At 41.9% G+C, this 14296-nt stretch overlaps 2 protein-coding genes across 4 annotated transcripts; both read right to left on the reverse strand.

Annotated features, from left to right (window-relative positions):
* Positions 1–1614: 1614 nt before the first annotated feature.
* On the reverse strand, positions 1615–2547 carry LOC150054454 (olfactory receptor 13A1-like). The gene has a single exon (XM_090347032.1). It carries the CDS (start codon positions 2545–2547, stop codon positions 1615–1617), a length of 933 nt encoding a protein of 310 aa, XP_090203158.1.
* A 6439-nt stretch (positions 2548–8986) lies between these two features.
* On the reverse strand, positions 8987–13792 carry LOC150054455 (olfactory receptor 13A1-like). Of its 3 annotated transcripts, none has more exons than XM_090347033.1 (2): positions 13779–13792; positions 8987–9908 (listed from the first exon to the last, which is right to left on the reverse strand). In XM_090347033.1, exons 1-2 carry the CDS (start codon positions 13790–13792, stop codon positions 8987–8989), a joined length of 936 nt encoding a protein of 311 aa, XP_090203159.1. The 3 variants fall into 3 exon arrangements, with proteins under 3 accessions (XP_090203159.1, XP_090203161.1, XP_090203162.1); XM_090347035.1 differs by lacking the exon at positions 13779–13792 and adding an exon at positions 10034–10047; XM_090347036.1 differs by lacking the exon at positions 13779–13792 and having other exon boundaries at positions 8987–9913.
* Between the last annotated feature and the right edge of the window lie 504 nt (positions 13793–14296).

A 14296-nucleotide genomic window follows, 5' to 3' on the forward strand; every position in this document is an offset into this window, starting at 1 on the left:
TCTGTATATTAGTCAAGCACTCTTAGCACTAAGCTATGCTCCCAGACCTCACTGCCTCTACTTCTTTTTGCCAGTCTTGGGGATTGAACTCAGGGCCTGAATACTCTCCTTCTTCTACGGGAAGGTCAAAGGTCTATTACTTGAGCCACAAAACCACCTCCAGATTCTACTCTGTATGTGGAAATGAGGAATCAAATCAAGTCTTTGTGCATGGTAGGCAAGCACTCTGCCACTAGGCAAAACTGCTGGCCCACTGCCTCTAACTAAAGGTGTGAATTTCTAAACATCTAGACATGCAGAAGTCAAAAACAGGATTTAATTGTCCACTCTCTACACTCTACGCACAGTAGTGCTGAAGAGCAGTGTAACAATGGCTCTGTGGAGCCCACAGGCTTTCATCTCTCCCAAGCCCTCTCCAGTATCACATTGGTACAGGTCCACAGTCACTTACCAATGTTACACTATTTCTTCTAAAGTCCTTTTCAGAAGATGGACTTCCTATGACTTTTAACACACAGGATACAGTATGTTAATCATTTACTGACTACTTTTTATCATAAAATTGCAAGGTTTTTATCAACAGATCCATATAAAAAATACACAGTGCATAACATAGCAGAGCTAATCAAAATATAAATGAAATAAGTTGAAATTTTCACATACACACTAGCATACCATTGCAACAGTTCCTTTTCTGACATCTTCCTCAACACAGTGAACAAGCACAGATAGTACACTGCTCACACACGTGGATTAGTACCTCCATTTCCCACAGTCTGCAATCTACTTCCAGAGTTACTGTGCTACCCTAGGACTGACCACTTCATGTTCTGACCTTGCTGGCATTGCCCATGCAACTGCTGAACAAAATTCCACACACAGCAGGGATTATGCTCTAAGGAATCATTAGACAATGACCACTTGGGCCCTGTGCTACATTCTCCTCCATTCCTTCTTCCTGCCTTTCAACCTGTGGAAAACTACACACACATAGAATGCTTATAGGGAGTTGACCAAATTCATCTGTAAAGGTCATTTACAAATTTCCCAAGAATTTCAGCACTATCTACCCAAAATGTGTTGATTTTACTTCCTTTGCCACCTACTGGCAGCCTCTTTAACAGCTGGACACTAGGTGTTGAAACTTTTGGGTTTTTTTGGATTTTTTTTTTGCCAGTCCTGGGCTTGAGCTCAGGGCCTGAGCACTGTCCTTGGACTTTCTCAAGGCTAGAGCTCTACCACTTGAGCCTCAGCTCCACTTCCGGCTTTTCTATGTATGTGGTACCGAGGAATCGAACCCGGGTCATCATGCATGCTAGGCAAGCACTTTAACCACTAGGCCAAACTCCCAGCCTTGAAACTTTTGATTTTTATTTGTCCATAATATATACACTACACACACCACAAAACAAAATACACAAGACCAATCCCCATGAAAAATGGAGGTTCCCAGAAAAAGACATTCTGGAAAGACATGTTAGTTCATTGTTTAAAATAATTTATCATCAGATAGTGGGAATACAAAACAATTTCCATTCTACAAAGAAGCATATGAGGAAACTTCCTGCTGATCAGTGACTCCACTTCCAACATTCTCACCCATGCCAAGAAGGGTTAGTTTCTGAAACACAGGAAAACCTTCCTGAGGGCGGCTTTGACCTCCTTGTTCCTCAGAGTGTAGATGAGGGGGTTGAGGGTGGGGCTCACCATGGAGTACAGCACACCAGCCACCTTGCTCTTCTCTGCGCTGTAGCTGGACACGGGACTGATGTAGGCATAGAACACAGCCGTGTAATACATGCACACCACGATGAGGTGGGAGGAGCAGGTGGAGAAGGCTTTCTGCTTCCCCGCTGATGTCCTCATCTTCAGGATGCTGGAGATGATGAAGCCATAGGACACAATGGTCATCAGGAAGTCAAACCCTCCATAAAAAGCATCAGCCAGGGTGGTCATGACATTGTTCACATAGGTGGAGCTGCAGGAGAGGTGGAGCAGAGGAGGGATCTCACAGAAGAAATGGGCAATGACATTGGGCCCGCAGAAGGTCAATCGCACCATCAGAGCAGTGTGGATGGCTGAGTTGAAGGCACAGAGAGTCCACACTCCAGCAGCAAGCACACTGCAGAATGCTTTGCTCATCATGGTGTTGTAATGCAGGGGGTGGCAGATGGCCACATAGCGGTCATAGGCCATAACAGTGAGCAGCAGCAGCTCTGAGGATGCAGACCATGTGAGAAAGTAGAGCTGGGAAATGCAGCCTCCAAAGGAGATGGAGTTCTTTTGTGAAAGGAGACCCTCCAGGGCCTTGGGCATGACAGATGAGGTGCAGATGATATCCATGGAGGCCAAATTGAAGAGGAAGAAGTACATGGGAGTGTGGAGGCCAGGGTTGAAGCTGATGGCTATGATAATGAGGACATTGCCTGTGAGGGCCACACAGTAGAGGGACAGGAAACAGCAGAACAGAAGCATCTGGTATCCGGGGTGTTCTGAGAAGCCCTGCAGAATGAACTCTGTGACTGTGGTCTGGTTGCTCATGGTCATGGGGCTGACATGACTTTCAGGAATGACCAAGAGAATTGCTACCCAAGGTTATGTGTGTCTTTAGCGCTAGGACCACAGATGGACAGTAGTCTAGAAAAGATCATCATGATTTATTCAGATATAGCAATACGGCATTCAATGTACTGTTCAATTAACTCAGCTTGGTTAACATAACCCCATGAGTCACACCTGTAATCCTAGCTACTAAAGACGGAGAGATATTTGGATTCAAGGTGAACCTAGCTACTGCAGACAAGTCTGGAAGACAGTACCCCTTATTAATGCCTGAAGCACAATGCCTTACTGAAGATGTGGTTCTATTGGTAGGGTGCCACCTGTGAGAGAAAAGAGCCATTCAGAACAAAGCCTATATTTGACATTCACTACCACTATTGAGAGAAAGAGAATGAGACAGGTAGAGAGACACCAGGTGAAAGAGCCAGTACAGCTTTATGAATATGGAATAAGTAACACAAACAAAAAAAAAGAAAGACTAAAAAATTGGATCTGATCAGTCTGGGATCTGGGGACATAACAGCACCATTATTTGCTTGTTTGCCACAATCTGGGAAGTCATTCCAGTTAATCACAAGGGCAGACTGAAAAGATGGGTAGTAAAACTGACTCGACCTGGAAAAGAAATGGCTTTACCCCACTGACACCCAGGGCAAGGTTTCTGTGTGTGCCCTAGGAAGTGCCACAACCAGGACTATCCATTCCCTAGCAGGATCATGACAACCAGAGGGACACTGCAGCAGCCAGGCCTGCAGAAGACAAACCCCTCCTCTTCCACTCACAAAGCAGGAGATTGCCAATGCCTCCACTGGGCATGGGGGCATCCACCACCCTGGGAACCCACAACCAGTGTTTCTCTGAACTCAGCTCTAGAATCTGGTTAGCACCAACAAATAAACCTCCACTGGAATCAAAGAGTGAGCACAGATGTTGAGCTCTGTAAATTTCCACACATAAGTGCATTCACAAAACAAATGATCCTCAGATAAAGTCAGAATTGATAAGAACTTCGAAGACGAAACGGGTACCAAGACATGTGAAAGGGTATCAATGTATGTGAATTAATGCACCTTCTATCTGGCAAATATCATGTAACCCTTTTACTAATTACAATAAAAAAAAAGAACTTCGAAGACATAGTAACAAGAGCCATATAAGGTCTGACTATTGTTCTCAATGTACTATGTTTTTTTTCTCATTTTTTTGTTGTCCCTCAGTTATCTCATATTGTTACTGTATCTTATCTTGTTATCTGATATATTGTATATATATTTATTTGTTTATTTGAAACAGGATTGGGAAGAGGTGAAAACAAAATGAAGAGAGGAATAAGGGAGGGAAATGAGGACAAAAACATGAGAAGGGGTAGCAATGATTGTTAAGTAATTCACCTTCTATCGGGTGAATATAATACACCCATTTTATTAATTACATTAATTTTTGTATTTAGGTATTGCTTATTTGAAATTGGATTTGAAATTACATTAAAATTTTTTTAAAAAAATCTTTGCTGTGATTTCCAGAGCCATCGGATAAGGTCTATCAAGATTCAGGACTACAAACAGATGTCATGACAATGACTATGAAACCCCTTTTAAACCTCAGCCCATCATTTGCTCTGCTGAGAGGAACAAAGACCTTTCTACACTGAGGCTTCTTAGGCATTGGCATGAATTCTCATCAAGCTCACAGGATAACTACCTGAGACATGAATGGAAAGAACAACATTGCAGATAGCAATGACCAAGCTTAAAATCATGGTACAGGCACACAACACAGAATACACTCCCCATACCCAGAGGCTAGCCACGGGGTTTTCAGACAAGGTTCTTTTCACTCTTATCAAACTTCCAGAGATCCGCTTGCATGACAGAAAGAGTGCATGGTGGGTGCTTCCCATCACTTTAGGAAAACAGCAATAGATGCCATCAAAATCCCTGACATTAGAAGGTTCTGATTTCATTTTGAGAGACCTGCAGGTGCGGGTGACATTGTCTAAAAAGAAATGTTCTCATTACCTGAGCTGTGTACATCAACCTTAGCAATAACATTAAATAATGAGGTTAGAAATTTTCCAGTTCTCATCACTGAGTTTTTACCAAAAAGATGGAGATTTCACATGGAATCCAATTTTACATTAGTTCAATTTCTTTTTCACATTCACAAATGGAATATTATTCCTGCTTAAAGATACTTAATTAGTGGCCGGGAGTTTGGCCTAGTGGTAGAGTGCTTGCCTAGCATTCATGAAGAGCAGGGTTTGACTCTTTGGTAACACAAACATAGAAAAAAGCCAGAAGTGGTGCTGAGGCTCAAGTGGAAGAGCTCAAGCATTGAGAAAACCCAACAACAGTGCTCAGGCCCTGAGCTCAAGCCCAGGACAGGCAAAAAAAAAAAGATAATTAATAATAAGGACCTTGAGCACTTAATTGTTTCATTGCTTTAATTAATACTTGCTTTTTGTTAAAGATTTTAACACATTTCACAGACTCCATATTCTTAATTTAATGCCTTTCCATTGTATATATTTCTTCTTCCTACTATAAAGGCATCTCAAGAATAGGAAGCTAAATAACAGGACATGTATAATGTTCACCTTTCAAGCTGAAACATATTGTGATAATGACTTTGTGCAACCTTTTTATTGAAAGATCACAATTAATTTATGACTTACCTTAACAAATAGTACATATGTGAGAACATTACAGTGTAGTCAGCTTTGGGATTCCATATTTCTCTGCTGTGTCGTTTCTGTTTCCTTTCTGAGTTATACTTCGTGTCCAAGAACAGCCAAGAAATTAAATATCAACAAAAATATTATGGTTATTTTTATGCTTGGAAGATGATACAAAACAGCTCTAAGCTCATTTATATACACTATTTGTTCTGGTTTTCTTTTACTTAACCTGCAGCAACAACCTAGAAGAAGAATTCTAATGTTACTGGCTCTATATTAACAAAATATAGAAGTTTTTTGACATAAATCTAGTAGATAGAGTTGTGAGCAGATTTTTCTCATTTCATGTATCACTTATTGAAATGTGTCATCCTCAGAATCTTCATATTAATCTTGCAAAAAAAATTTCTCCTGGGATGGGAGTTGTGCCTAGCAAGAGTTCTTACCTACCATGCACAAACACCATGGTTCGATTCCTTGGTACCAAAAACATAGAAAAAAGCCTGAAGTGGTGCTGAGGCTCAAGTGGTAGATCTCTTGCCTTGAGAAAGACCACAGACACTGCTCAGGCCCTGAGCCCAAGCCCAGAACTGGCACAAAAAAAATATCCCTTTGTGGGGATATCATAAGTACATATGGTTTGCTCTCTCTGTCAACCAAAGTTGAGATTGAAGATACCAGGAGAATGGAAAGAGAATTTGTGACACTAGACAACTGGAGATTTTGTCCCCTATATAAGTCAATGCCAAGAGGCTTTTTACTCCTCTTTAGACAAAGTTGTCCTTCTCTGTGGGAGACTCTTGGGAGTATTTCACAGCAACCCCTGTAAGTGGACCCTGAAGGAGCAATTAAATTACACCCTTCTCCAGGGGACTTGTCTATACTTGGTGATGGCCCCAAGGCCATTTCAGGCTGAAGTCCAAACAGATGACATGGGGTGTGAGCCCCTGGAGTAGTGGAAGACACATCCTTGGTGTACTAAAATGTTTATGTGAAACTTCTACACACAACATAGGACTAAAAGGTGAAAAGCTTAGATGCTTTCCTTAAACAAGAAAGGATGTACATTTCTTCATGCTTGCTCAATGTTGTGTTCTAGTTCTTAGAAGAAGAAGGTGAGAGAAAGGAGAAGATGCATGGCAATGATAGGCATCACATCTTGGCTACTGGCAGGTCATAGTGCCCTACACTGAAGAGATGCCAAATCTCTAGCACAAAAGGTATTGATGTGATTAGCAATTTTGGAAGATGTAGGATTGCAGATCAGTACTGTTCTTTTTATAAATACCAACCACAAGCATGCTCAGAATTAGACCAAGAGATTGATTTCATTCTAGTAAATCCAGGATCAAACTCCACAAGCCATTTAACAATATCTCTATAGTGAGAATTATAGTATACCAAAGGAACTAAGATCCTAATGGTGAAAAATCTTGGTGCTGTTTTTTAAGCTTGAGCAAAATACTTCAAAACCCTCTGTATATCTAGGATAATTACACATTTTTTCTGCCAAAGGAGCTTGAAAATGTGGACTTTCTATCACTACTACTTCATGCTAGCAATCGTTTGACATTGTTATTGTTAAAATCTTATTCGAGTATAACAGCATAATTTTCCTTTCAAATATTTTTAAGCTTTTTTATTCATTGCTATTGTAAAGGTAATATACACAGGGGATACAGGAGAGTACCACCTCTACTCTGAACACTAGCAATCTCTTTCACAGACTAGATTTTGTCATTTCAGACTTATATGTCCTTTATATTTACTACATACAGAACAAAAGGAAACAAAAGGCACAGTACTATGGTCAATCTGGCTTCACCACAAAGCCACTGGTAGAAAGCCCTCAGCACTTCTCCTGTTCCCTCTCTGAGCCACAACAAACACCACTTATACTGCTCAGAGACGTGGTTTCATCAGTCTACATCCAAAAGACAAAATTTCATTATGAATGTTAACAATTCCTATAAAACATTATTCAGTGCTTCTACTTTTCTTGCCCAGTTCGGGGGCTTGACCTCAAACCCTGGACACTATCCTGTGACACCTTTTGCTGTGCCCCTTGAGCCACATTGCCACTTCCAGCTTTTTCTCAATGTATGGTACCGAGAAATTGAACCCAGGGCTTTCTGCAGGTTAGCCAAGCACTCCCACCAATAGGCTATGCTCCCAGACCTCACTGACTCTACTTTTATTGCCAGTCTTGGGGCTTAAACTCGGGGCCTGAATACGGTGCTTGTTCTGTCTCAAGGTCAGAGCTCTACCACTTGAGCTACAGCACCACTTCCAGCTTTTTCTATCAAACCCAGGTCTTTGTGCATGCCAGGCAAGCACTCTGCCAGTAGACAAAACTGCTGGCCCACTGCCTCTAACTGAAGGTGTGAATTTCTAAACATCTAGACATGCAGGAATAAAAAACAGGATTCAATTGTCCACTCTCTACACTCTACACACAGTAGTGCTGAAGAGCACTGTAACAATGGCTCTGTTTGAAAATGTCTTCTAAGCAGGAGCCTCTGTGGAGCCCACAGGCTTTCATCTCTCCCAAGCCCTCTCCAGTATCACACTGGTACAGGTCCACAGTCACTTGCCGATGTGACACTCTTTCTTCTAAAGTCCTTTTCAGAAGATGGACTTCCTATGACTTTTAACACACAGGATACAGTATGTTAATCATTTACTGACTACTTTTTATCATAAAATTGCAAGGTTTTTACCACCAGGTCCATATAAAAAATACACAGTGCATAGCATAGCAGAGCTAAACAAAATATACATGAAATAAGTTGAAATTTTCACATACACAGTAGCATACCATCGCAACAGTCCCTTTTCTGACATCTTCCTCAACACAGTGAACAAGCACAGATAGTACACTGCTCACACACGTGGATTAGTACCTCCATTTCCCACAGTCTGCAATCTACTTCCAGAGTTACTGTGCTACCCTAGGACTGACCACTTCATGTTCTGACCTTGCTGGCATTGCCCATGCCATTGCTGAATAAAATTCCACACACAGCAGGGATTATGCTCTGAGGAATCATTAGACAATGACCATTTGGGCCCTGTGCTATATTCTCCTCCATTCCTTCTTCCTGCCTTTCAACCTGTGGAAAACTACACACACATAGAATGCTTATAGGGAGTTGACCAAATTCATCTGTAAAAGTCAATTACAAATTTTGATGAATTTCAGCACCATCTACCCAAAATGTGTTAATTTTATTTGTTTTGCTACCTACTGGCAGCCTCTATAACAGCTGGACACAAGGTGTTGAAACTTTTGGTTTTTATTTATCCATTATATATACACTGCATACACAACAAAACAAAATACACAAGACCAATCCCCATGAAAAATGGAGATTCCCAGGAAAAGACATTCTGGAAAGACATATTAGTTCATTGTTTAAAATAATTTATCATCACATAGTGGGAATACAAAACAATTTCCATTCTACAAAGAAGTGCATGAGTAAGGGGCCAGGAGTTTGGCCTACTGGTAGCGTGCCTGCTGAGCATGCAGGAAGACCCAGGTTTGATTTCTTGGTACCACATACTTAGAAAAATGCCAGAAATGGTGCTGAAGTGCTAGAGTTCTAGCCTTGAGAAAAATCCAAAGACAGTCCTCAGGCCCTGAGCTCAAGCCCAGGGCTGGCAAAAAAAAAAAAGATGTGTATGAGTAAAATTCATGCTGATCATTGTCTCCACTTCCACCATTCTCACCCATGCCAAGAACGGTTAATTTCTGAAACACAGGAAAACCTTCCTGAGGGCAGCTTTGACTTCCTTGTTCCTCAGAGTGTAGATGAGGGGGTTGAGGGTGGGGCTCACCATGGAGTACAGCACGCCAGCCACCTTGCTCTTCTCTGCACTGTAGCTGGACACAGGACTGATGTAGGCATAGAACACAGCCGTGTAATACATGCACACCACGATGAGGTGGGAGGAGCAGGTGGAGAAGGCTTTCTGCTTCCCCGCTGATGTCCTCATCTTCAGGATGCTGGAGATGATGAAGCCATAGGACACAATGGTCATCAGGAAGTCAAACCCTCCATAAAAAGCATCAGCCAGGGTGGTCATGACATTGTTCACATAGGTGGAGCTGCAGGAGAGGTGGAGCAGAGGAGGGATCTCACAGAAGAAATGGGCAATGACATTGGGCCCACAGAAGGTCAATCGCACCATCAGAGCAGTGTGGATGGCTGAGTTGAAGGCACAGAGAGTCCACACTCCAGCAGCAAGCACACTGCAGAATGCTTTGCTCATCATGGTGTTGTAATGCAGGGGATGGCAGATGGCCACATAGCGGTCATAGGCCATGACAGTGAGCAGCAGCAGCTCTGAAGATAAAGCCCATGTGAGAAAGTAGAGCTGGGCCATGCAGCCTCCAAAGGAGATGGAGCTCTTTTGTGAAAGGAGACCCTCCAGGGCCTTGGGCATGACAGATGAGGTGCACATGATGTCCATGGAGGCCAAATTGAAGAGGAAGAAATACATGGGAGTGTGGAGGCCAGGGTTGAAGCTGATGGCCGTGATGATGAGGACATTGCCTGTGAGGGCCACACAGTAGAGGGACAGAAAACAGCAGAACAGAAGCATCTGGTATCCGGGGTGCTCTGAGAAGCCCTGCAGAATGAACTCTGTGACTGTGGTCTGGTTGCTCATGGTTGTGGGGCTGAGAGGACTTCAAGAACTACTAGGAGAATCTCAACCAGAGGCTGTATGTTACTTCAGGGCTAAAATGAAAGATGGAAATGGCCTAAGAAAGACTGTCATGCTTTATACATACATAACAACATGGCATCAATGATACTATACACTTATATTCAACTTGATTCAGACAAGCACATGGAATAGATATCCGTGGTTTATGTCTGTAATCCTAGTTACTCAAGAGGCTGAGATATGAGGACTTAAATACAAAGCTAGTCCCTGCAGACATGTCTAGGATACTGTATCTTCTATAATGCCTTTAGCAACATGCCTGCCTGGAGATGTGACTCATTGGTAGAGTGCCACCTGTGAGTGAAAGAGTCACTGAGAACAAGGTCTACATTCAATATCTACTACTACCATTAAGCAGAGAGGGGGCAGTGGATAAGGGACATAGAGAGAAAGAGACAGAAGAGCCACATGAACGTGACACAAGCAAAAATAATACTAAGCAGTATAACCAAGGTGCCAGTTTAACTCATAAAGTATCATTCAGCAGACAAAAATAGAAGTTAAAGATACCGTCCAATCTTTACTCTCCATGATGTTACGACATGAAAAACATAAGATGTTGACTAGAATTTGCAGGGATATATAGAAGTAGGACCTATAAAAGTATGTTTGCCACTTGAGAAAACAATTTCTTTTTTAGAAACTTGTGCTAGAGAAATCATTTTATCAACTTCAAAGGGTCAGAGCACCATTAGTTAGAACTAAAAATTCAAAGAAACCTATACCTTAAAGGTAAATTTTTATGATACGTTAATGTAAAAGCACTTGAAATGTTTTTCAGACTTTTTTGTCAATCATTGGGTTCGAAAGCGGGACCTGGTTCTCGTTGATCTTTTTTCCCACAAGTGCGCCACTTAGAACCACAGCTACAGGTCCAGCTTTTTGGTGGATAATTGGAGAACTAGTCTCTAGACTTTCTTGCCTGGGCTGGCTTTAAACAAGAATCCTGGAATCTCAGATTCCCCAGTAGGCTGGATTCTAGGTGTGATCCCCCAATGCTCAGATTCCTGATCATTTTTAAAATAGAATGAAAAACTTAAATTAAAAAACTCACAACAGAACTTCATTTATACTTAAAGTTAAAGCAGAATGATAGATATATCTGCAAAAAAATAGACTGGCAATGGAGATGAACACAAGGACGGAGATAAAGACTGGTTTTCATTCCCTTTTGAGGTGTTGCTGAGCTTTCTCTCAAATGACCTTTCTGGAATACAGATGTACTACATAAGGCTCCTTCAAACAAACCCTCAAACACTCCCCAGAGATGAGCTGATAGAAGAAATTCGCTCTATTGCTCCTCCTGGAGCCACCTCCTCTCCTGCCTCTTTCATCCCATCACCTCAACTCTCCACATGAGAGTTCCAGCCTCACTGACCTCTCCCAGATATCTCCTCTATGGATGCCTCCTGGGCTTTCCTGGCAATGTTCTTTCCAGTCCCCAGGTAAGAGTGCCCTTCTCATGACCCAGATGACTCAGCTGCCCCTTCCCTTTAGGAGAGCTCCCTCCATTATGTCCCTCAGGTTCTGTTCAGATTTCTGTCCTAGCCCCTGTCACTCATCACTACCTGCTCAGGTGAAATCTACCTGACTCCAGGCTGATCTGTATGCTTCCTTAATCTCTGCACAGCCTTTTTGGCAAGAACCCAAAGAGGTTTGTTGAAATGATGCTGAAAAACAGTCCAGAATGGTGTCTTCAATGGTTTTTTTTTTATTGTCAAGGCACTGAACATCATATTACTGAAGGAAAAACCATTGTGAAACCTATCCCCTTTGCTTTTCCTTCATTCCAATAAAACTGAGGAGAAAAACTCCACTCTTGGTCAAACATCAAGAAATGAACTGACCAGTCAAAATTAAAGGCTTCCACAAGAACAAGCATCCATTCAGGTCATATAAGTGGGTACAGCTCTTCTTTCATAAAAGAGCACCATGTTGCCAGGACTCAGAGCAAAGGGGCTGTGAGTGTGTAATGCTTTCACACAGATGAAGGAGCCCACTTCCATTTGTCTTCCCAGAAGAAAGGGATCTGACAGCTCAGTCACTTTGGTGAACAAGTACACATCATATGCTTTGGCTCATAACATTTTTCCTAAAGACAAAAAGGCTAAACAATTGGATCTGTTCACTGCTGAATTTGGGATCTGGGGAAATAACAGCACCCTTATTTGTTCCTTAACAACCAACTCCAGAGTTAATCTCCAGGACAGACTGAAAAGCCAGGCTGGAAAGCTGACTCCGGCTGGAAAGGAACAGAAGTGGTTTTACCCCACTGACACCAAGTGAAAGGTTTCTGTGCTTGCCCTGGGAAATGCCACCAGAACTGTCCATTTCCCAGCAGGATCATGACAACGAAAGGCACACTGCAGCAGCCAGGCCTGCAGAAGACAAACCCCTCCTCTTCCACTCACAGAGGCGTTTCAGCACTTATGTGCAATCAGGAATAAATGACCTCAGATAAAAACACCCTTGCTGTGATTTCCAGCCAAGGTGGACAGGGTCCTTATCCCAGCAAGAGTAAGAATTATAAGCAGATTTCATGACAATGACCCTGAATTCTCAGTAACACCCCAGCCAGTTATTTGTTCTTCTGTGTGGAATAAAGACCTTTTTCTCCTTCAGGTTTCTTGGGCATTGGTTTCAATTCACGTCAGGCTCACAGGATTTCTGTGGTCCATTTCCAAAAATAGTGCATGGTGGATGTCTTCCATCACTTTAGAAAGACAGCAATAGGTGCCATCAATATCCCTGACGTTAGACTTTCTGGTTTTAGACACATATAGTATTTGTGACAAAGCTATAGTCCTGTCCCAAGGCTCTGAGATACCAATTACTTTCATAAGTAAAGTTGCAGAAAAAAATAGGTACCAAACAAAAAACTGCCATGTTTGTTTTCATAGTCACCAAAATGCGGTATGATCCAAAACCCTCAGCCCATTTGGAGCCACCAATTACTCTGTTATTTCATTTACTCACCAAACAGTTACAATACCTAGGGAAAAATACTAATATTACCAGCCCCACATAAACTAAGCAAAACCCAACAGTTCTTTTGGAGCTATATGTAGTAGACGGAGTTATGAGCAGGCTTTTCTCACTTCATATATCACCTAATGGAATGGACACTCCTCAGAACACTCATAATTACCTCATTTTTTTCCTCTTTGTAGAGCCATCATATTTTGTGTGTGATCTTGTTTTCTTTGTCAACCACAGTGGAGGCTGGAATCTGCAGGACAATCAGCATACAGCCTGTGACAGCATCCATCTGGATAGCTGAAGCTTGTTTTCTCCCTGTTTAAGCCAATGCTGTGAAAAAGTCTTGACTCAGGATTAGCCAGTTGTCCCTGTCTGTGGGAGGCCCTTGGGAGGGATTTCACAGCCGATGCTGCTTTAAGTGGAACCTGAAGGAACAATTAAATTAAATTAAGTCCCTCTTGTCAGAAACTTGGCCATCATTGCTGATAGCCTCCGAGGCCAGTTCAGGCCGAAGTCCAAACAGGTGACACAGAGTGCAAGCCTCAGGCACGGTGGAAGACACACCCTTAGTGTACTAAAGTGTTTGTATGAAACTTCTATACCTAATATGGGGTGAAAAGGCTTTTCCCGTAAACTGAGGAACAAGACAGGATGTTCATTTCTTCATGCTTGCTCAAAGTTGTGCTTTAGTTCTTAGAGCAAGAAGGTGAGAGGAAGAATATACATGGAACTGGGAGAAGTTACATCCTCCCTATTTGCAGAAGATACCATATTACCCTAAAAAGTCTCTAAAAGTTCAACCAGAAAAGTTTTAGATCTGATGAGCAGTTTTAACAACATAACCGGGTTCTTAATCAGAACTCAATTGTCAGTAGCTTTTCATATAAAAATCCCAAAACTTCTGAGAATGAAATCAAGAAAATGGTCCCGCTCATAAGAGCCTCAAAATAAATCTGAGTAAACCCAAGCAGTTAAAAGATCTTTAGAAAATAAAAACAAATAAAACACTGAAGAAAGAAATTGAGAAAGGCATTAAAGATGGAAAGGCAACTCTCTGTCACACACCAGCAGAATTAATACGAGAATGGGCATAGTACTGAAAGCAGTGGACAGATTCATTGCAACCCTCATTAAAGATCCAATAACATCACGTATAGAAATAGAAAAATAAATCCTAAAATTCCTATGGAAGCAAAAGCAACCCTGAAGAGCCAAAGCAATCCTAAACAAAATGAAAAGGAGTAATGTTGAGGAGCTATCACAATACCTGACTTCAGTTATACTATAGGGCCGTAGAAACAAAACCATCATAGTCCCATCCAATGCTTTTAGCTCATGACTGCA

Source organism: Megascapheus bottae, chromosome 15 (assembly GCF_031878675.1).
Source record: "Megascapheus bottae isolate mThoBot1 chromosome 15, mThoBot2.hap1, whole genome shotgun sequence".
In the NCBI taxonomy this organism is placed as follows: Eukaryota; Metazoa; Chordata; class Mammalia; order Rodentia; family Geomyidae; genus Megascapheus; species Megascapheus bottae.

Bases quoted from the DNA above. Each gene is read 5' to 3' on its own strand.
- LOC150054454 (XM_090347032.1), bottom strand. From the start codon at position 2,547: ATGACCATGAGCAACCAGACCACAGTCACAGAGTTCATTCTGCAGGGC.